Source organism: Saccopteryx bilineata, chromosome X (genome assembly GCF_036850765.1).
Source record: "Saccopteryx bilineata isolate mSacBil1 chromosome X, mSacBil1_pri_phased_curated, whole genome shotgun sequence".
NCBI classification, from domain to species: Eukaryota; Metazoa; Chordata; class Mammalia; order Chiroptera; family Emballonuridae; genus Saccopteryx; species Saccopteryx bilineata.
The window spans coordinates 16048845-16072093 of record NC_089502.1 but is presented as its reverse complement, the minus strand read 5'-3'; the positions used below and the strand labels follow the sequence as shown (position 1 = coordinate 16072093).

Sequence of the window (23249 nt, the reverse complement as noted above, 5' to 3'; positions counted from 1 at the left end):
ATAGTTTTTTTTATAGTCCAGCCCTCCAACGGTCTGAGGGACAGTGAACTGGCCCCCTGTGTAAAAAGTTTGGGGACCCCTGCCCTATACTTTCCTCCAACTCCTCCCAGTCAGAGAAAGACAAGTACCACATGATTTCACTCATATGTGAAATCTAATGAACAAAACAATAGGGCATTAATATTCTAATAAATATATCATACATTTCTTAAAAGCAAGCATCAAATGTTATGATGCTTTTACTTAACTCTTGCTGCTTAAACATTGATACTTTAAAAATGTTATGTCACCTCCTTAAAAGGTAACACGTAAGTATAAATACTTAAAACCAACTCTTGTTAGTGTATTTATTGTATTTCAGATTGTTAGAACAGTTCTGTCTTGAATCACATGCTACAGTTACTAATAAAACACATGATATTTACAATTGACTATTCAACCTTATGAATAAACAAAAAGCTGTAAGAATGCAAGCTAAATAAAATCTAGCAGTAAAAAATGCAGATAAGCCTGACCAGGTGGTGGCGCAGTGTATAGAGCATCGGCCTAGGACACAGAGGACCCAGGTTCGAAACCCTGGGGTTGCCAGCTTGCGTGTGGGCTCACCAACTTGAGCATGGGGTCACTGGCTTGAGCATGGGATCATAGACCTGACTCCATGGTTGCTGCCTTGAACCTAAAGGTCACTGGCTTGAAGCCAAAGGTCACTGGCTTGAGCAAAGTGTCACCGTTTTGTTGTAGCCCTCGGTCAAGGTACATATGAGAAAGCAATCAATGAACAACTAAGGTGTCACAACAAAGAATTGATGTTTCTCATCTCTCTCCTTCTTGTCCCTCTCTCTGCCCCTCTCTCTGTCTCTCTCAGGAAAGGAGGGAGGGAGGGAGGGAGGGAGGGAGGGAGGGAGGGAGGAGGGAGGGGAGAGAAAAAGTAAAGAAAATAACTCAATCCCACTGGTACATTTCTTCACATTCTATCCAAATCTGATCCAACTGTAGGTGTCAAAGACAGAAGCAAATTGAAATACAAAAGTTCCACACTCATTTATTCACTGTCTACTTAGTGCAAGGTAATATGCTGGTCCCTTTATGTATAACCCATTTCACTTAAAAATTAAGAGAGCAGTAGTAAAAAATGTCTGTAGGCCAGATGGTAATATATTATCCAAGGGTAGGGAAAAATAAAGATGAGGAATAAAGATAAAAATTTGGGGATTATCAGCCTATAGTTGGTAGTTGAGATAGACATTTTTCTACTTACAAGGTATTTCTAAAATGTTAATCCAATCATGCCACTGACCTGTTAACATATTTCAATGATTCCCCACTTCTGATAGACTAAAGATCAAAGACTTCAATATAGTAGACAGGACCCTTTGTAATTTCGCTTCCAGCCATTTCCTCATTTCCCAGTACTTCTCTACTTACACCCTACTGTACAAACCTCCTTGCAGTTTCTGAAAAAGCTCTGCCTTTTTGTATCTTTGGACATGCTGTTTCTACAACCCTGAATATAGTCCCATGGCCAACTCCTTCTAGTTTTTTAAGACTTAATTCCAAGAAGGCCCTCTTCTGTGAAGCTAGTCCTCTGACTCAAAGCCAAGTTAAACACTACCTCTTCCGTATATATCTCTATATAAAACCTTTTCAAAATTAAATCAGAAAGGGACATTTTCATCTTTTAAGTGCATGACTTCCTAATATGTCCCTATGAGCATGAGTATATTATTTATAGCATGAGTATATATATTTATATTATTATAGTATTTAATAATCCTACTCGGCCCTGGCCGGTTGGCTCAGAGGTAGAGTGTCGGCCTAGCGTGCGGAGGACCCAGGTTCAATTCCTGGCCAGGGCACACAGGAGAAGCGCCCATTTGCTTCTCCACCCCTCCGCTGCGCTTTCCTCTCTGTCTCTCTCTTCCCCTCCCACAGCCAAGGCTCCATTGGAGCAAAGATGGCCTGGGCACTGGGGATAGCTCTGTGGCCTCTGCCTCAGGCGCTAGAGTGGCTCTAGTCGCAACACGGCGACACCCAGGATGGGCAGAGCATCGCCCCCTGGTGGGCAGAGCGTTGCCCCATGGTGGGCGTGCCAGGTGGATCCTGGTCAGGCGCATGCGGGAGTCTGTCTGACTGTCTCTCCCTGTTTCCAGCTTCAGGAAAAAAAAAATCCTACTCAAGAAAAACCCATCAATGCATTTTACAATTTACCAGTTTCATCAATGTGTTAATTCATATTCCTAACATTTCATTAACAATGTAATGCTCTAAAATATCGATGTAAGCTCTTATCATACAATTAACTACTGACATACAAAATCAAAAATTGTGACTGGCCTGCTTTATGAAATTTTCTAGACCTTGCAGTATAAGCAACAAACAAAAGTATTACTGTGACTATCGAATAAGTTGCTAATTTTCAAATTTGAATTTCATTTTCTAAAATACCTATAAAGAAAGTGCTTCGCTGACTGTGATAAACTAATAACCTAACTAACACTATCAGAGATAAACCTATAAAACGGGAAGCTAGCTAATAAAAAACTAGAGTGATATTTTCTAAAAAGTATTTTCTCTCCTACAATTTTAAGGAATTTCATTTAAACTACTACAAAAGGCAGGGTAATTGTAATAACTAATTACTAATACTTTTATTCAACTCCAAGGTACATGGCCATAGGCAATGTGCAGAGCTTCTTTAGCTGGCTAACAGAGGAAAGGACACACCTTCCCAGAAGTTAAAGCCAACAATTTTTTTATTAAAATTAAGTCATTTTTTGGTTGCTCCACCTTTAGAGCGGGGTTGGCACCAAAATCAAACCCTAGTTGGTGCGACCCGCCCCTCGCCCCCAGTGCTGTGCTCCGTCCCCGGAAGACACACTGCCTGCAACATGTCAAAGAAAAAAGGACTGAGTGTGGAGGAAAAGAGAGTCCACATGATGGAAAATTTTTTTTGAGATGAAAGATGTATTTCAGTTAAAAGACATGGAGAAGATTGTTCCCAAAGAGAAAGAAATTACTGCTATGTCAGTAAAAGAAGTTCTTCAAAGCTTAGTGGATGATGGTATGGTTGACTGTGAGAGGATTGGAACATCTAATTATTACTGGGCTTTCCCAAGTAAAGCGCTTCATGCGAGGAAACGTAAGTTGGAGGTTCTGGAGTCTCAGTTATGTAAGGGAAACCAAAAGCATGCAAACCTCCAGAAAAGCATAGAGAAAGCTAAAATTGGCTGGCATGAAATGGAAGAGTGAACCAGGCTAGCAAAAGAGCTTTCTTCATTTCAAGAACAAAGGAAACAGTTAAAGGCAGAAGTAGAAAAATACAAAGAATGTGACCCGCAAGTTGTGGAAGAAATACATCAAGCAAATAAAGTAGCCAAAGCTGCTAACAGATGGACTGATAACATATTTGCAATAAAACCTTGGGCCAAAAGAAAATTTGGGTTTGAAGAAAATAAAATTGATAAACATTTTGGAATTCCAGAAGACTTTGACTACATAGGCTAAAGTGTTCGGTATCAGTAAAGGAATCTGTGTGCTTGTGAATATGTAAGTTTTTTATATTATCCAACCAAATGTACAGAATTGTCATTTACTTGTAATTGTGATGATCATTTCATTAATTTTAAATAAAGTATAAGGTAAAAAAAGTCATTTTTTGAAAGTTTTAAAAACTTCATATGTGATTTTTTAATTGAATTTTTAGGATGACACTGATTAACATAATTATACAGATTTCAGGTGCTCAATTCCACAGCACATCATCTGCACACTTTATTGTGTGTTCATCCCTCCAAGTCAAGTCTTGGTCCATCACCATTTATCCTCCCTATGCTCTACTCCACCTCTCACTTCCCCTTTCTCCCCTCACTCCCTGGCCTTATATTCATGAGCTTTTAAAGCAACTCTGCAAAGGATACAATAATAAATGGAATCAAGAAGTGTTCTTTATCTCAGAAAGTTAAATTCTGCTTTTCTACTTTAAATACTTAAAAGGACCTAAGCAGGTCAAAAAAAAGTACCAATTAAGCTTTGGGTACTTTCCCCAAGTCCTTTCCAGTAGACTGACTAATGTTCTGGATCTTTTGGACCTCACAGATTCTTCTCAAATCTCCCAGTCACATAAGTCTATCACTAAATGAATGGAGATCATATCTTGGCATCCACTTCCTAAAAGAAATGTGAGATAATTAATGAGCTAATGTTGATTAAAAAAACTGGCAATCATTATATAAAGAGTACTATATAAATAGAAAATATTATAATTTCTTCTTATAGACATTTGGTGAAAGGCCTTTTCATTCTGATAGTCTTTGAATGTCCTAAGACTAAAACCCCAGTTTAAGATATTTTTCTTACGAGGAAAATAGTAGGGTTATTCAAATGCTCTTAGCTTAAAAATCTAAATTGCTCACATCCTTCCTATTTCTTTATGTAGTTCAATCGAGACTGATTAAAGGCCACAGAAGTTTTCAGAGAAAAAAGTCACAATCTTTTTTAGCACAGAGAAATGAAAACTAAAACTCGTTTTTTCTTTTGTATAGCAAGAACTCTTAAGTGAAGCAAACCCTCTAAGAACTCTTCAACATTTAGTTGAAGGCTTTCAAAGTGAAGCATATTTACAAGAGAAGGTTCATGACTTGAAGCACTTTAAGACTGTTATTTAAGTCAGAAGCCATAAATTCAGTACTTTGAGATTTCAGAATAAAATATAACTACCAGGTTTCTACTTTGTTTTTATAAGATTATTTCCACACTATTTATTGATACCCCTGGGATTTAAGAGTCATCTTAAAGCAAAGTTATGTTTTTAAAGACAGCTTCTTTAGCAAGCTAAGTTTAAACATTAATAAGACTTTAACTGGAACACAGTGACACACACACTGAATCAAATTACAGTACCCTCTGTATTTCTAAGATGAAATTTTTTCAGTGAAACAAATTATTTTATTTTTGGAAATCAGAACTACCTTATTCAATCTCCAAGACTGTGAATGTTATGCACCAATCAAGAACAATTATTTGCCTGACCAGGTGGTGGCGCAGTGGATAGAGCACCGGACTAGGACACAAAGGAATCAGGTTCGAAACCCCGAGGTCACTGGTTTGAGCAAGGGGTCACTTGGTCTGCTGTAGCCCCCTGGTGAAGGCACATATGGAAATCAATCAATGAACAACTAAGCTGCTGCAACAAAGAATTGATGCTTCTTATCTCTCTCCCTTCCTGTCTATCCCTCTCTCTGTCTCTGTCTCTCTCTCTCTGTCACAAAAAAAGAATAATTATTTAAAATGAGGAGGTAAAGAGATCATATAGGAATATTAATAATCTATTTCTTTTTTATTTTATTTTTTACTTTTATTTTTTTAATTAGAGTCTAAATTCAATAATATTTATTAATTTCAGGTGTACAAAATAGTGGTTAGATAATCATATACTTTACAAAGTGGTTTCCCCAATATTTCCAGTACCCACCTGGCACCATACATAGCTATTACAATATTATTGACTATTTCTTATGCTGTATTTTACATCCTCATGACTATTTTGTACCTACCAATTTGCACTTTTTAGTCCCTTCACCTTTATCACCCATTCCCCAAAGATTCCCCCTTCTGGCAAACAACAACCTGTTCTCTGTATCTATGAGTCTGTTTTTGTTTTGTTTGTTATTTATATTGTTCTTCAGATTCCACATATAAACAAAATCATATGGTATTTGTCTTTCTCTCACTTCCCTAATGACTGATATTATCATAAAATATTGCGCAAAACATGGTCTAAATATATGCATATTTAAAAATATGCTATTGTACTCTAAATCTAGATAAATAAGTAAAAATCATCCATTACTCAGGAACAAAATATTAATATGAAATAAAAGTTAACAAAAACACTTTGTTTCAATATTTAAATATGAAATAAACTATTACATATTGTCAAGATTCATTAGAAATAATAAATTCCAGCTTCTAGAAGGTAATTAAGAACAGTGATATCTTCATTTTCAAAAAAAAGTGAAGGTTTCATTTTGTAATCATCTATAAAGTTAATATCTGCTCTTTGGAAAATACAAATTAGCGATTTAAATATCTTGGTAAAGAAAGAGGTAAATGTTTTATATAAAAAAGATGGAGAAAAAAGGTTCTTTAGAAGGGAGTTCAGAGACATCTAGTGGTTGTTAATAACATGTTTTTTTCTTGGAAAATGAAATAAAGTTATATAGTTCTACAGTCATGCTCATATAACAAATAATATAAGACTTTCCTTGCAATTCTGAATCTGTTTAATGATTTCAGAAACTGAAAACAGCATTAAACTCTCAACCTGTTTGAAAATAGTATAATATCACTGAAATAATACTCAAAATTAAGCAAAAGTTCCAGCACATTAAAGGGCATATATGATCTAAAATACGATTCACCAAAAAATGCAGGTAGGCATTTCTCTTTTACAAGTTGTTGATTTTGCTCTAAATTAAATTGTTAAATGCATAAAATTCAAAATGGTTAAAAATTTAAAGGCAAGAGGTACAAATTTCCAATTACAAAATAAATGAGCAATGAGGATTTAATGTATTAGTTGATAATACTGGAGTGCATACTTAAAAGTTGCCAAGAGAAAAGTTCTTACCACAAGAAAAAAAAGTGTATTTTGAAACTCTATATGATGACAGATGGTAACTAGACACTGTGGTGGTCATCTGATAGTATATAGAAATACCAATTCATTATGTTGTACATTTGAAACTAATATGGTATATCAATTATAATTCAAAAAAAACACATGCCTTTTGAAAGTTCTCTGCTAAATATGGTCACAGATGCACTAAGCTAGAAGGCACTTTAAAAGGCCAAGTAGCTCGGCCCTGGCTGTTTGGCTCAGTGGTGGAGCATCAGCCAGGCGTGTGTATGTCCTGGGTTCGATTCCTGGTAAGGGCACACAGGAAATGCACCCATCTGCTTCTCCATTCTTCTGCCTCTCCTTTCTGTCTCTCTCTTCCCCTCCCACAGCCAAGGCTGCAATGAAGTAAAGGGTGCTGAGGATGGCTCCATGGCCTCCACCTCAGGCACTAGAATGGCTCTGGTTGCAACAGAGCAACACCTCAAATGGGCAGAACATCGCCCCCTAGTGGGTTTTCCGGATGGATCCTGGCAGGGTGCATGTGGAAATCTGTCTCTCTGCCTCATCCCTTCTTATTTCAGAAAAATAAAAAATAAAGGCCAAATATCTCACTGTCAAAGCCTTCAAACACTCAAACTAGAATCTCATTTTTAAATATAATATAAAAGTTGCCTGACCAGGCAGTGGCACAATGGATAGAGTGTCAAACTGGAATGCAGAGGACCCAGGTTCAAAACCTTGAAGTCACCAGCTTGAGCATGGGCTCATCCAGCTTGAGCATGGACTCACCAGCTTTAGTGAGGGGTCACTGGCTTGAGTGAGGGATCATTGATGCAACCCCATGGTCACTGGTTTGAGCCCAAAGTTTGCTGGCTTGAAGCCCAAGGTCACTGGCTTGAGCCCAAGGTCACTAGTTTGAGCAAGAGGTAACTCGTTCTGTAGCCACTCAGTCAAGGCATATATCAGAAAGCAATCACTGAACATCTAAGGAGCTGCAATGAAGAACTGATGCTTCTAATCTTTCTCCCTTCCTGTTTGTCCTTATCTGTCCCTCTCTCTGACTCTGTCTTTGTCAAAAAAATCTAATATAAAAGTTACTCTATATTGTTTTTCAACAGTCTATGTCATGGATCTAAAGAACCCTGTCAAACAACTCCTCCCTACATCCAACCTCACCCCTTCATGTTGCTTTCTCATCTGTTCCTTGACCAGGGGCTACAGCAAAGTGAGTGACCCCTTGCTCAAGCCAGCAACCATGGGCTCAAGCCAGTAACCATGGGATCATGTCTATGATCCCATGCTCAAGCTAGCAACCCTGCACTCTAGCTGGATGAGTCTGTACTCAAGCCTCCAACCTAGGGGTTTCAAACCTGGGTCCTCCACTTCCCAGTCTGAAGCTCCATCCACTGCACCACCACCTGGTCAGGCTTTTTTATTCTTTCCTCAATACTTTATACTGCATCTTATTATTAACACACGCACCTCTTCGTATTCTTCTGAGTAAGTATAGCACTTTTACAATTATTCCTATTACGTGTCATGCTGTGCAATCCAATGGATCAGATCCATCATTCCAATTTCTCTAGTTCCTTTTGGATCTTTGCTTTGTCCAATGAATTTGCTAGTTCTCCCAGTAGTACGTATTCCATAACTTGGTAGGCATATTCTAATAACAGTCCAAGAACACTCTAAATTTGTGTTTAAGTTTTAAGAAATATCTGATCATATAAAGAATCTGCCAAAATTAGCATCTTCAATATAGCAACTCTAATTTTTGTTATTCTCATTATTCAACTTGAATGGAAAATACAAAAGCAAACAAAATCATTGCATCCCTATAAAACTTTCACCCCCAAAAAAATTTGTTAGATAGCAACTATTTGAGAAACATATTCAATGTTTGGATTGTTAGTTTCTGGTCACTTTTAATTTTTAGGCTATATAAGGTTATTTTTATTTTAATTACTTCAATTGACAAAAGATTGATGATGCTGAATTAAAAATATGTTGCATTTATTTCAGTATCATCAGAAAACTGCTAAGCTGCACTAGAATTTAACAGAAATACAATTCATATTAGAAAGTACCCGAGTAAATTACAGGCAGCTAAAATAAAAATATCCCTTCTACCTAATTATTTTGTCCCATAATATTTGTATAAAGACTTGACTTACACAACACGTCCTTCTCATTAAAAACAAGTTCTTGAGGCCCTGGCCAGTTGGCCCAGTGGCAGAGCATCAGCCCAGCAAGTGGATGTCCCAGGTTCAATTTCTGGTCATGGCACACAGGAAAAGTGACCATCTACTTCTCCACCCCTCCCCCTCTACCTTCTCTCTCCCTATCTCCCTCTTCCCCTCTTGCAGCTATGAATGGTTGGAACAAGCTGGCCCTGGGCGCTGAGGATAGTGGCTCCATGGCCTCACCACAGCACTAAAATAGCTCAGTTACCGAACAATGGAGCAACATCCCCAGATGGGCAGAGCATGTCCTAGTAAGGAGCTTGCGAGGTGGATCCCGGTCAATCAGGGCATATGCGGAAGTCTGTCTCTCTGCCTCCCTGCTTCTCACTTAAGAAAAAAAAAAGTCCTTGCCAATTGGTGGTGGTACAACATCAACATGGGACGCTGAGGTACCAGGTTCAAAACCATGAGGTCTCCAGCTTGAACATGGGCTCATCTGACTTGAGTGCAGGCTTGCCAGGTTGAGCGCAGGATCACCAGCTTGAGCATGGGATCATAGATATGATCCCATGGTCACTGGCTTGAGCACAAAGGTCATCAGCTTGAGCAAGAGGTCAGTGGCTTGGCTTGAGCCCCCACCTCCCAGTCAAGGCATGTATGAGAAGCAACCAATGTACAACTAAAGTGACACAACTGTGAGTTGATGTTTCTCATCTCTTCCTTCCTGTCTCTCTCTCTCTCTCTGTCTCTCTTTCTCTTGCTGTCTCCCTCCACTCTCTCCATTGCTAAAAATGAATAAATAAATAAATAAATAAATAAATAAATAAAAATCCTTACTTTATATACATAGTCTCAAGTATCACCTGCCTAGTTACAAAGGGGAAAATACATATTTTAAGTAGAGAGCTCTGGTAGTCACCATATTAACCAAGTGATCAAACTTAGCATCACCAAAAAAGTTACAACCTGATATCATGTGCCTCCTGATGTGATTCAATAAGTACACATCACTAATGTATCATTCTTATCAAAAATGCTTAACTAAAAAAAATGCTTAAGTTGATTCTAATAATAAGCAAACATAAACTTGTAAATTAAAAGAGACTAAAGAGACTCAAAAGCCAAATGTAATATGTGAACTTTGACTGAATCATCAAGTTTAAGCAACAGCTATGAAAGACACTTTTAGGACAATTGAAAACTTTATACATGAACTGTATACTGAATAACATCAATGAATTGAAGTTAAAACATTTTCAGGTAGGATAATGATATTGTGGCTATGTAGGAAAATAACCTTAGTTTTTGATTAATGCTGAGGCATTTTGAGGTGAACACAAATGATGTGTGCGACTTTCTTTTTTTTTTTTTAGTGAGAGGAGGAGAGATAAGAGAGACAGACTCCTGCATGTACCCTGACAAAGATCCACCCAGCAACCCCAGTCTAAGGCCAATGCTTGAATCATCCTAGCTATCCTTAGCTCCTGAGGCTGATGGTTGGACCAACCGAGCCACTGCCAATCGAGTCACTGGCTGTGAGAGGGGACGAGAGACAGAAGGGGGGGAGAGGCATATGGACACTCCTCATGTGTGCCTAACTAGGGCTCAAACCCGGGACGTCCACACACCAGGCCAACACTCTATCCACTGGGCAATTGGTCAGGATGCAACTTACTTTCAAACAGTTCAGAAATATAGGTATGTATATTTAGAAATATAAAATACAGATATGTATTTCTAAAATCAGAATATAGATTTAGATAGATAGATATTATGTGTATGTATGTATAAATATATATGCAGATATATAAGTGGGGGAGAAAGCCAATGTGGCAAATGTTAACCAGAGAATCTAAGTAAAAGATATATAATATTTGAAATTTTAAAAATAAAAGTTGGAAGAAATAAGTAAGAAAGGAATACATACCATGGCAGTCCTAGACTTGATAAACCAGTCAAATCTAAACTGAGGAGCATTCCGTACACACTGTCTTAATTCTTCATACACGTTCTCTCTATCAAAGCCCATTTTGTGTAACATACAAATCAAGAACCTATCTTCTTCCTCAGTATAGTTCTTTCCTTTGCTAGTTCCATACTGAATACGTAACTGATGAAATGGAGCCTTGTATCTTGCAATCTGTGGATTTAAACAAGTTAGTGCTTTAACTAAATGTGTAATAAGTCAAAGTTAATCACCATATCAATCAAAACAATGTAATAATAATTTTACAATTAGGAAATATAGTACTTTGGCATCCAGAGCTTTCTTGATACTAATCCTTCGTTGAATTCTTGCTTCTCCACGTTCAATTTGAGCCATAATTTTCTCAATGTCCTGTAATTCATTGCAACGTTCCCAAAATACAGCTGAAAAACAGAGTTATTACTTTAGAATACTATCATTTTAAGAAAATGAATCTAAGGAACTGTAGAATAGAGTTAACAGTAAAGGATATAGTAAAATTACAATGTTTATACTCAAGATTTAGATTGGTCTGTATATATTATGTTCAATTATTAAATACCCTAACTTTTCATTTAAAAGTAAGGCCATCAAATAGGTAGACAGCAGATTGACAACTGTAGTAGAAAGGAGGTTGGCGGCTGGGTAGAGAGACAGAGCCAAAAAAGGAGGGAAGGAGGGAGGGAAGGAGGAAAAAAGAAGAAAGAAAGAAAGATGGAAGGAAGGAAGGAAGGAAGGAAGGAAGGAAGGAAGGAAGGAAGGAAGGAAGGAAGGGAAGGAGGGAGGGAGGGAGGGAGGGAAGGAGAGAGGGAGGGAGGAAGGGAGGGAGGGAAAGAAGGAGGAAGGGAAGGAGGGAGGAAAAAGAAAGAAAGCAAGAGAAGGGAGGGAAGGAAGGAAGGAAGGAAGGAAGGAAGGAAGGAAGGAAGGAAGGAAGGAAGGAAGGAAGGAAGGGAAGGAGGGAGGGAGGGAGGGAAAAAGAAAGAACTCTCATGGGCATGGACAACAGTGTGGTGATTAGTGGGGGGCGGCAACAGGAGGTACATACAGATGATATGCTGTGGAAGTGAGCACCTGAAACTTGTATAATTTTGTTAACCAGTGTCACCCCAATAAATTTAATAAAATGGAAAAAAAACCCAAAAACAAAAAGATAAAAGTAAAACCATCAACAAGGATTTAGGTTAATGAGTTTCCTTTCATGAAATATTACGGCATTTTTAATTATCCCTCTCAAATGATATTTCAAAATACTACTAATTTAAGCTATGCTTTTATACAAATATGATATAGAAGAGACCAAACACAGAGTGAAGCAGGAGAGAGGATGACCATATTAACTTAGAAAACCGCTTCTTAGTAAGCAAAAACAAAAACAAAATCATTATCAACAGATCACTCAAACTTCCCATGAAGCAGCAATTTCTACTGAAACCACTGCTTCGCTCACTTTTGGAGCCACCTACTGATCTTACAACACTTCAAGTGATGTATAGCTTACTTTTTAAACTTACTTGGAATACCTTTTCTCTAAAAAATAAAACAAAACTCCAAGTCATCCAAATTTTATAAATGAACTAAATAATCTAGCTGCATTGATATGTATTAATATGACTTCAGTTAAAAGCCTTTTTAATGACATACTCTACACTCTCAAATTTTTCATTTTTAGAGCCTATCAACAAAGGATTGCTAGTGCTCTGATTTGTATAAGTACCTGCATGCATTTATTAATTCTCTAAGTCATTCAACACATATTTAAATGCCAGCTATGTACAGTATAAGATACACATGAACAGGCAGTTTTACACATTTCTCCCCTTATTGCAACCAAATACATTCAATGCATTTTCCCCACCCTCTGACAGAGCCCTAATTAAGTTGTCTTAAGCTAGTCATGCTACTAGGCCTGGTGTTAAGTCTGAGGAAACACCTAACATAATATCTTTCTGAATCACTTGGTTTCTTGCTATTTCATATAAACTATTTGATGCTATTTTGAAAAAAATTCTATTTTGAAAAATCATTCTGCACATATCCTTTTACATTCTTTTCATTCAACTCTCGCTGCTAAAGTGTCTTTTTCTCATCTATTTTTCCCCTATCTAAGCCACCAAATGCACTAAACTTAAGTGTTAAAACTTAAGAATAGAAATGTTTGTTATACTGTTATCAAGGAAAAGTAAGTTTATAAACTTTATTTATAGTATGTGAAATTAAAACTCAATATAATCAACCAACAAAGTCCTTGATAATCACCAGAAGACCTTCTCATATTTTTTCTTTTTTTTTCTTCTGTGACAGAGACAGAGAGAGAAATAGAGACAGGGACAGATATACAGGAAAGGAGAGAGATGAGAAGCATCAATTCTTTGTTGCGGCACTTTGTTGTTCATTGATTCCTTTTTTATATGTGCTTTGACTAGGGGGCTACAGCAGAGTAAGTAAGCCCTTGCTCAAGCCAGCGAACATGGGGTCAGGTCTATGACCCCATGCTCAAGCCAGTGACCCCGCACTCAGGCTGGTGAGCCTGCCCTCAAGCCGGCGACCTTGGGGTTTTGAACCTGGGTCCTCTGCATCCCAGTCCAATGCTCTCCACTGCGCCACTGCCTGGGCAGGCTGACCCTTTCATATTTCTAAAGGCAAGAAAAAGTATTTTCTTATTAAACCTAATTCCTTCGAGCATTAGCACTAAATAATTTAAGAACTGGTGCTAGCTTATATTAATCCTTGATATATTTATTAGTATCACAATGTTTACCCCTCCTACAAAATTTGAGGTGTTAAGCTAAATAGGATTTGAAGGGCTAATATAGAAACCTAAACTTACTTTGTAACATTGTTTCTATGGGGGGAAATGTGCTAGATACTAAACAGCTGATATTCAGACTAAACTTGAGAGCTGAATATTTTTGAAAATTAGAAGCTTTCTATTCTACATAAAGAAAATTTCTAAACATAAACCTATTTTTAATAAGACTTCTTTCAGAAGCCTGAGGTTGAATATGCTGTGACATGGGAATTATATCAACTCCATTTACTTCAGCAGCTAATCTAACTTTGGTCAAGACCAAAGACATAGCTGAGTAAGAGAGGGACATGATTCTAGGATCAATCAATGTACTTATTCAAGCAATCTTTTTAGATTTATTCCAGCTTGCCTGGAGTAAATAGAACACACATAACTTGCCTGGAGTTGAATGGAACCTTGACAGTGTCTGAGAATTTAAAAGGGACTAATAGGAATTATCTACTTCAAGATGACCTTCCTACTAGGGTGACCTAAAAAGACATCAATTCCATCTACTGAACCTGAAGTCTCAGAATTACCAGAAGAGAACCAAGTTACAGAGAAGGGAAAGTGAGAAACATTTTTTCAATGCTCATCCAATAATAGTCTTAATTCATCAGAGCTTTCTTGGCCCTATTAGTAAATTACAAGGGACAAAAACAGTCAATTATATTTTATACTCTCACCTGTATTTTATTTGTAAAAGTTTAAAATATATCTGCACAATGACAGAAATAAATTGAAATTAAAGAAGTAAGATTACAATTAAATACCATGTTTGAAGTTATATACAAACCTGAGTACTCCATGACCTCCTCAGGGGATTTGCCCTCCACCTCTCGAGCTATATTATCAATGTCATCTCTTCCATACTTCTCATTAGCTTTAATAAACTGGTTAAAATCTCGCTTAGTCCAGTTTGTGAATCCCTGTGAACAAAAAGTAAGCATCAATCAATCAAGGTTAAATTAACAAATCCATTTATTGTTCTATTTACTTCTAAACAATGATGCATTAAAATAGTTTGAAAGACTTAAAATGTTCCTCCTTATAAAATCCTACGTATTTTATGTTGGAATCTAAAGTTTAGTGAGTGTTATTTATAGAAAAATATTCTTTTCTATCATGAAGAGAATGTACTTCTCTCCAACCACTAAAAAGTGATTTATAGTTTCAAGATATTGTGTACTTTTTAATTCCATATTTTATAGATGCCTACAATATTGAATACAAATGCATTAAAATAAAAATACTAAATAAATGCTAACATTCTGATATTCCAGAACTTCAATTTTTTTTTTCACAGCTCTGATCCCAAGTAAATTAAGGGAAGAATATGCATGCATTAAACAACTAAGGTGCTGTAATAGAGGATTGATATTTCTCATCTCTCTCCCTTCCTATCTGTCTGTCCCTGTCTCTCTTTCACTCTCAAAAAAAAAAAACCAAGGAAAAAAAAACCAAAACCTAAATTCATAGATACAAAGAATGGTTGTAGTTGCCAGAGGCAAGGGATGGCGGGGTAGTAGAAATGGGTTGAACTCTTTTGGGTTATTTTTAGTTTAAATGAATTGAACTTTTTTAAAAAAATATTTAACCAGCAGATAAAATTGATTAACTATTAATTCAACTATTAGGAGAGGCAAAATATTTGAATATACTTCTAATTATAAACTCAAGCAATTTCTCAGTTGAGATTGCATATTCACAATATATTTTCAGTCATAATATACTGCAAACTCAGCAGCATTCTAAGACCATAACTTCATTTTTGTGCTCAGAAAACAAATTATAAAAAAAAACATGAATATTTAAATGTTTTATTCTATATTAAGTCCTACTATTAAGACAACTGTAATTATAGTTCAAACTAAACTTTATGGCTTCCAGGCACTTGGCTAAAAACTTATGAATATAATTTGTAAAAATTAATTCAATGAAGTTACATGTTATAACAAAAAAGACCTATATAATAAATAAGATATAAATATAAAAACTACCCATCAATTACTGTTTCCAGAAAATTAATTAGCAGTGTGCCTTATATATTGTTCAAAAGAATTTGTTGAATAAATACATCTTGCTGGCAAGTTTTTATACTAAGGTGGTATCATTCAGTATACATTTTTGTTTGTTATTTTACAAGAATCTTTTATGCTACAACTTTTTTTATTTTCTACAGATTATTTTGGAAGTATGACATTCATAAAACTCATTAAATCAACGATGACTAGAAAACAAGTGGAAAATATTGTTCCACTTGAACAAAATATTGTTCCCCTTTAGGAACTATTAGCTTTTAACTATAACAGCGATTGCCTTTTTTTTTTTTGGCGACAGAGACAGCAAGAGGGACAGATAGGGACAGACAGGAAGGGAGAGAGATGAGAAGCATCAATTCTTTGTTGCAGCTCATTACTTGTTCATTGATTGCTTTCTCATATGTGCCTTGACTGGGGGCTACAGCAGACCAAGTGACCCTTTGCTCAAGCCAGCAACCTTGTGCTCAAGCCAGCAACTATGGAGTCATGTTTATGATCCAACGTTTAAGCCACAGACTCTGCACTCAAGTTAGCCCACACCCAAGCCAGATGAGCCTGTGCTCAAGCCAGTGACTATGAGGTCATGTCTATGATCCTACATTTAAGCCACTGACCCTACACTCAAACTGGTGAGCCCATGCTCAAGCCAGATGAGCCTGTGCTCAAGCCAGCGACCTTGGGGTTTCAAACCTGGTCCTCTGTATCCGACACTCTATCCCATTGCACCATCACTTGGTTAGGCTACAATGATAGCTTTTAAAAGTTTCAGAAATCTCTCATCTTTGTATTAAAGCTTTTTTCAAGAAAAGATAAAAGGCATTTGGAGAATTATGAAATTATTCTACAAATAAAATATTAGTAAAGTGTAATTTCAAAGGACAGTTCACATCACTCAATAAAATAAATTTGAATTTTCAAGAACATGCTAGTAATTATTGTCTATCAGGATTCATAAGTGAATTAAATGACCTTATTATAATTAATAAAATATGTCTTCTTTATAAAAATTGACATGTACATTTTATATTTATGTATTTCCTAGTATTTCCAAAGGGGAGTATCTTGTGAAAGGAATATAAAATAGGGATATTTGATCTAAACATTTACAAAATAGCCCTGAGTTATGTAGTGTGTCCAATCAAGGTACTGAACATATAAAATAAAAAATACGTAATCTATATTTTCCTTTTTCTATTGTTTGACTAGAAGTATTCAGCCACTTAAAATATTTTACTTGTGTGAGAAGTTTTTCCTTTTCTTCCATCTCTTCTGCTGTAAGAGGTTCAGCTCCATCAATCTTTTTTTGCTCCTCTCTTTGAGCCACAGCTGGATTTGGGATATCAGAATTCCTTGGGACCTATAAATTCAAAAGATGAGTTATGAGTATCCTGTTGAGGAAAATTAATTAAGGGACTATATACACATATTGATCTAGTTATTTCAACAGTAAACAATCTAAACTCATACCATAATGGCACACGATCTTCTCCACATTCCTACTACCATTATATTACCAAAATAAAAACCTTAAATAAATGTGCCACATGGCATATTAGAGTTAAAACCCCTTGCTAAATACCACATTAAACTTTAGATTTAGTTATAGTGTGGAACAAAATATACCCTTATAATGTTGTAAAATATGTTAAAAAATAATATAATTATCCACAATACCAACATTATACAACAAAATCTCAAGCCCAGAGGAAACAAACTTTGGCAGTGCAAAAAGTGCCCATATTCACCCAGCAATATGAAAGTAGTAGAGAAATATGGTAATGCACCTGAAGATTGCATCCAACTTTCTGATCAATTTATTGTGCAAAATAAGAGCTGTGTTTTTATTGCCTACCAGGGAAATGGATAGGAAGAGCATCTTCACATAAAATGCAAAAAGTCTAGAAGTGACAGGATACTAGAGAAGCAAAAGAAAAAAAATTAGATAATATTCAGGATGGGGAAAAGTAGGTTTACAGTTGTGAGTGTGTGAAAGTTTATTTTTGTGTTATTATTTATTAATTATTTTATTATTTTCCATACATATAAGGGCAACCCTACTTTGCCGCATCCTTTATATACGAAGGTAGGGATAGTGGAGCACACAAACAGCTGTGATGAGACTTGCAGTCAAGGGGAAAAGGCTACATTAGCAGTGACTAACAAATTATAGTGTTCTGGGCACAAAGCTGTCAATGCACTTACAACTAAAGAGAAGAGAGTTCAAGTTCAAAAGACTGAGGACGGAAGCTCAGCTCTCCAGGGAAGCAGTCATCTGTATCTCAAACTATAGCCCCAGGAGTTTCAATGCAGCACAGTAAACATAGAAAGCCAGTACAGTTCTGTAGTATGGAGAAGCATTCATTCTATGAAGTGACAAGTAAGTCACTCATCCCAAGCTTCACACCATCTCTATGTGCATCTGCACTGATGTCTCAGCGCACTGATAAGAGGGTAGGTACATAACATGGGTAGGCAGCACATTGTATAGCATGCCATTGGACATGAAAAGGATTGACAGGAAGCCTTCCACTGTTTGAAATGCATACCTCCTATCATAAATGATTCATTCCCTAGGGGTATCAAATGGTTTTACTATAATATAATTATAATTTGAATTAGTTTTCTAATTTTGATACATATTTCATAGAGATTGAAATTATATCATTGTAACTTTAAAATAAATATGCTTACAGCTGTTATAGATAGCAATTATTTAAATATAAAATCCATTAACAAGGCATTAATAAGAAATACTGGGAAAAATGGATTTGTAATCATCAATGCCAGACAACCAAATTATTAAGTATTAACTAAGTATCTATTATGTCTGTACTACTGATAGGTATTATTGAAATATAAAAGAATGGACATGATCTTTACCCACAAAAAGCTCACAACCTAGTTGTGAAGTTGTGAGCTGTACCTTAAGAATTCAAAGGATTTGGGGAGATGGAGAGGAGGGGAAGAATATTCTAGGTGGGAATAGTACAAGCAAAAACATGAAGGCAGAAATATACATGAAGGAACGCACAGGGTTTATGTTGTGAAAGGATAAGAAACAAGGCCAGGTGGAAACAGATTTAAAAAGCCTTTTTAAACCACAGTAGGCAACAGAAAGCCATTGGAGATTTTTGAACAAGGTAGTAAAGTGTCAAAACATAGTGTTTTCATTTTTTATCTTTGTGCTGGATGAAGCAAGGAGCAACTAGAAGCAAGAGAACCAACTATGTAATTTCTATGTAATCTAGAAATGAAGTATGATCACCTGGCCTAGGATAGTAGCAAATAAAAAAGGAAGGCATAAATTAAAAATGAAATGTAATCCAGTGATAAGTATAATTAAAATAATTTTTCTCAATAGCTAAATTCAATTTTTAAGTTACAAGACACATTAGCAATTTCATTCCTAAGTATTTACTCAAAGAAAGGAAAAAATCTACATAAAGTCTTTTACAAAAATGTTCATAGAAGCTTCACTCATAATAGCCAAAAACCATAAAACAGACCAGATGTCCATCAACAAGAGAATGGATAAGGAAACTGTAGTATATCTTTACAATGGAACAGTACTCATCTAAAAAAAAAATGGAATAAACCTGTGATAATGAGACAACATGAATGAATATCAAAAACAGGATGGTAACAGAAAGAACCTTACACATAATGCATGGTTCCATTTATGTGAAATTCTAGAACAAAAAAAATCTAATCTATGGAGGAAAATAATATCAGAACAGTGATCGTCTCTGGGGAGTAGGTCTGCGGATTAACTACGAAGAGTTACTTTCTGGAGTGATAGTAATGTTCCATATCTTTAAACAGGTTTCAGTTGTACATATGTAAGTATTTGTTGAAATACATCAAATGATATACTTAAGATTTACACATTTCATGGTATGTAAACTTTACCTAATAAAAGAATCAAATAAATATTGAACTGTGGCTAATAATATGCATGCTGGAGTGTTTCTGGGTGAAATATACTTATGTCTGCAAATTTGAAATGCATGAAAAATAAAATAAGTATCCATTTGATAGAAGGCTGGAGAATTGGAGCAATAGGTGATAAAGCAAATACAGTAAGATGTAATCTGGAAAATGTGTGGTATGTATGTGGGTGTCCACTATACAATTCAATATTGTTGTATGTTTGAAAATTTTTCATGATAAAATATTTGAAAAAAATTGTAACTATATCTTTAAGTTTAATAGACCTCCTTAAATTGCTGGTATATGGAATTATTTTGGCTTCAAAATTTGAGATAAAACCTCTTTAATCATAAAATATTTCTCTATCAAATACCTTCAGGCCCTGGCCGGTTGGCTCAGTGGTAGAGTGTCGGCCTGGCGTGCGGAAGTCCCAGGTTCGATTCCCAGCCAGGGCACACATCTGCTTCTCCACCCCTCCCCCTCTCCTTCCTCTCTGTCTCTCTCTTCCCCTCCCGCAGCCAAGGCTCCATTGGAGCAAAAGATGGCCTGGGCACTGGGGATGGCTCCATAGCCTCTGCCCCAGGCACTAGAGTGGCTCTGGTCATGACAGAGAGCCGCCCCGGATGGGCAGAGCATCGCCCCCTGGTGGGCGTGCCGGGTGGATCCCTGTCAGGCACATGCGGGAGTCTGTCTGACTGCGTCCCCGTTTCCAGCCTCAGAAAAATACAAAAAAAAAAAAAAAACCTTCAAAATTTCTATAACTAACAAACCATATTTTAATCAAATAAAATATTTTACAAACGTCTAATTTTGACAGAAAATGGAAAATGCCCCCCAAAATATTTATTCCTGTGCAGATATCCCCAATATTAAAACTTTCCCCTTGAACTTTAATAAGAACAAAATCAGAATATTATATAATACCATTAAATTTCAGGACTCACTACAGACTACTTCTTCCATACCATCAGTCATATTTATAATACAGCAAAAATTTAAAATGCCTTCATCAATGTCACATTACTTTTAATCCTAGAAACTACATACATAGTTGCTATTCTTTTAGTTAGAAATGACTCAACATACCTAAATTCCTGTACCTTCTCTACCAAAAAGTCTCCTTTGTAATATTCATCATATGAGGAATTTAAGATGTACAAAATGGTACCATGCATCACAATGCTCCCTGCACTTCTTTCCCTTGAGCTAACAATCATTTAAGCAGAAGGGGGTAAATGAGTCCCCTTTTGAGAATGTAACTTTGTATAGAGAATACCAGGTAACTGTACTACAGCAGTTCTGTTCATCAGAAAATAAACTATTTCTCTGTTCATTTGTGGCTCTGTTGAGTTTTCTGGAAGTATGGGAGGAAATCAATGCTAAATATATAGGAGAAGATAGGTCTAAGAGTTATCGTTACATTGTCCTAGAAAGGAAGCTTTTGCAGATGATTAACATGTCATGTTCTTCCGTCTATACTCTGAACTCAAACATGAAACCCACCCAATTAAAACACCCACCGTAACTCAAGGGTGTAGTTTCTGGTAAAAGGTGGAAGAATCAAGGTTAGGAAAGAACTATCATCCAGAATGTTATTCTTATTTGCCTTACAAATCCTCAGCTACAGATGCATACAGAGGATCTAGACAAGTCTTAAGACGATACAGAAGCATTTCAGGTTGGGGCTAAAGACAGTATAAGCTGAGATTAGAGTGGAAGAGATCATTTTCCTTTCTCCTCCATCACCACCTCCACCTCCACCACTGCCACTGCCATTGTCACCACTACCACCACCACACTCCAAGCCACTATCATCTTCTCTCATCTTCACACTTCAATAGCCCCTTAGCTGATTCCCTGGAGAAACTCATCATTCTCTGTTTCATAGCCAGAGTGATCTTTTAAAAGTATAAATCTGATCATACCCTACCACTTATAAGTTGTTTGACCTTTAGCAAATTATTCAAGGTAAATTACTCAACCTCTCTATGCCCCAGTTTCTCCACCTCTAAAATAAGAATGTTGTTCCAGGGCTCTTACAAGGGTAATGAGCCAATCATTTTAAAGAACTCAGAAGCCTGACTAGTTGGGTCAGTGGTACAGCATCTACCCAGTCTGGGGTTTGATTCCTGGTCAGGGCACATAGGAGAAGCACCCATCTGCTTGTCCACCCCTCTGCCTCAAGCTTCTCTCTCTCACACACACACCTCCTCCCATCCCAGAGCCATGGCTCAGTTAGAGCAAGTTGGCCCTCGCTCTGAGGATGGCTCTATGGCTTCTGCCTCAGGCACTAAAAAAAATGGCTCTGGTTGCAACAGAGTAAGGGCCCCAGATGGGCAGAGCATCGCCCCCTAGTGGGATTGCTGGGGAATCCTGGTCAGGGCACATGTGGGAATCTGTCTCTGCCTCCCCTCCTCTCACTAAATTAAAAAAAAAAAACACTTAGAATAGTAAGCATCACTAATAAGGACTAAATAAGTAGCTGCTATTATTATTTCACCACTCATCCACCTTTCTGTCTTAAAAACTATCAATGGTTTCCCCTTGCTGTAAAGATAAATAAACTTCATCTTCATTAAAATGACCTATAATGGCTCCACGTGATCAAAATCACCAGCTGTATCTCAAGTTATTCTCCTCTTCAGTGGTCTTTTTTCAGTTTCTGAAGGGGCAATCCTCCTTCCTACCACACCACCTTCACAGCTATGGTTCCCATACCTGAGTTCTTCTCTCTCATATTGCACTTGGCTAATTCTTGTGCATCATTCCAAACTCAGCTAAATGACCCCTTTCACTTAGGGACCACTACGTTGATCTCACAGTCTGCATTAGATATCCATGTTATACTCCCTTGTAACACCCTGTGTAAGCACTGAAACACACACATAGCTATGTCATTACTCTGTAGTATCTGCTTAATGTCTGTCTCTAGTGGAATGTAAGTTTTATGCACTGTGGGACTTTGTCTCTCTTACTCACCGCTTTATCCCCAGTGTGAGGCATAGAACCTTACACAAGAGTACTCAATAAATATATAATAAATTTTTAAAAAGTCTTCTTTTCATTCATTCTCCCTGTCCTGTCACTTCCTTCTGGGAAGTGAAGAAAATAGTAAGTGCTATTGCATGGATTCCATGCTATCTTCCCTCTCCTCATTCATCCCTTTCCTTTCTTCTTGCACTTTCCTCTTTCCTATCACCCTTTGCAGCTGTCCCTTCATTCCTCCCTCTTCTAAGGTTTCCTCTCTCCTCTATCTCCTTCTAGCTGGCCACCACTCAACCACTCATTGTGAAACCTCACCCCTAACCACAAACTGCCTGTAATAAAAGCACTGTTTACATTAAAACCAGAATTTTGGTGAGAATGTGATGCGAAAAATTTTACCGCCAGAAACAGAATTTCAGTATCTTCAAAGAAAGAATATAGATAATTCTACCAGTTAAGATGCTTTTTTTATTGCTGCTTCTTGATTACCACTTGGCTCACCTACCAATCAACATGTCATACCACTGTAAACACAGTCCTTATTTAGGACTGCAGAAAGAAGCAGGGTTAGGTCACATGCAGAAATAGCCCAGGATGTCTGAGTAGAAAGCACAGCATTTGAACATGGAGAATTTGTGTTTGAGACTAGCATCCTTAGCAATCCTGTTAACTATGTGACCTTGAACAAGTCATTTAACTTCTCTGAATTTTAGTTTCCTCATCTATTATTTAGAGG

At 36.8% G+C, this 23249-nt stretch overlaps 1 protein-coding gene and 1 pseudogene across 3 annotated transcripts in view; one reads left to right on the top strand and one right to left on the bottom strand.

The window, feature by feature from the left end:
* Positions 1-23249, bottom strand: part of SMARCA1 (SWI/SNF related, matrix associated, actin dependent regulator of chromatin, subfamily a, member 1) — a 106737-nt gene that overhangs the window by 8362 nt on the left and 75126 nt on the right. For all 3 annotated transcript variants that reach the window (XM_066249521.1, XM_066249523.1, XM_066249522.1), the window contains 4 exons: positions 16833-16955; positions 14353-14485; positions 11054-11172; positions 10730-10942 (listed from right to left, as the gene is read on the bottom strand). In XM_066249521.1, the coding sequence (XP_066105618.1) occupies positions 10730-10942; positions 11054-11172; positions 14353-14485; positions 16833-16955 (588 nt within the window). The remainder of the gene's footprint in view (positions 1-10729; positions 10943-11053; positions 11173-14352; positions 14486-16832; positions 16956-23249) is intronic.
* Positions 2889-3292, top strand: LOC136317473 (meiotic nuclear division protein 1 homolog pseudogene; annotated as a pseudogene).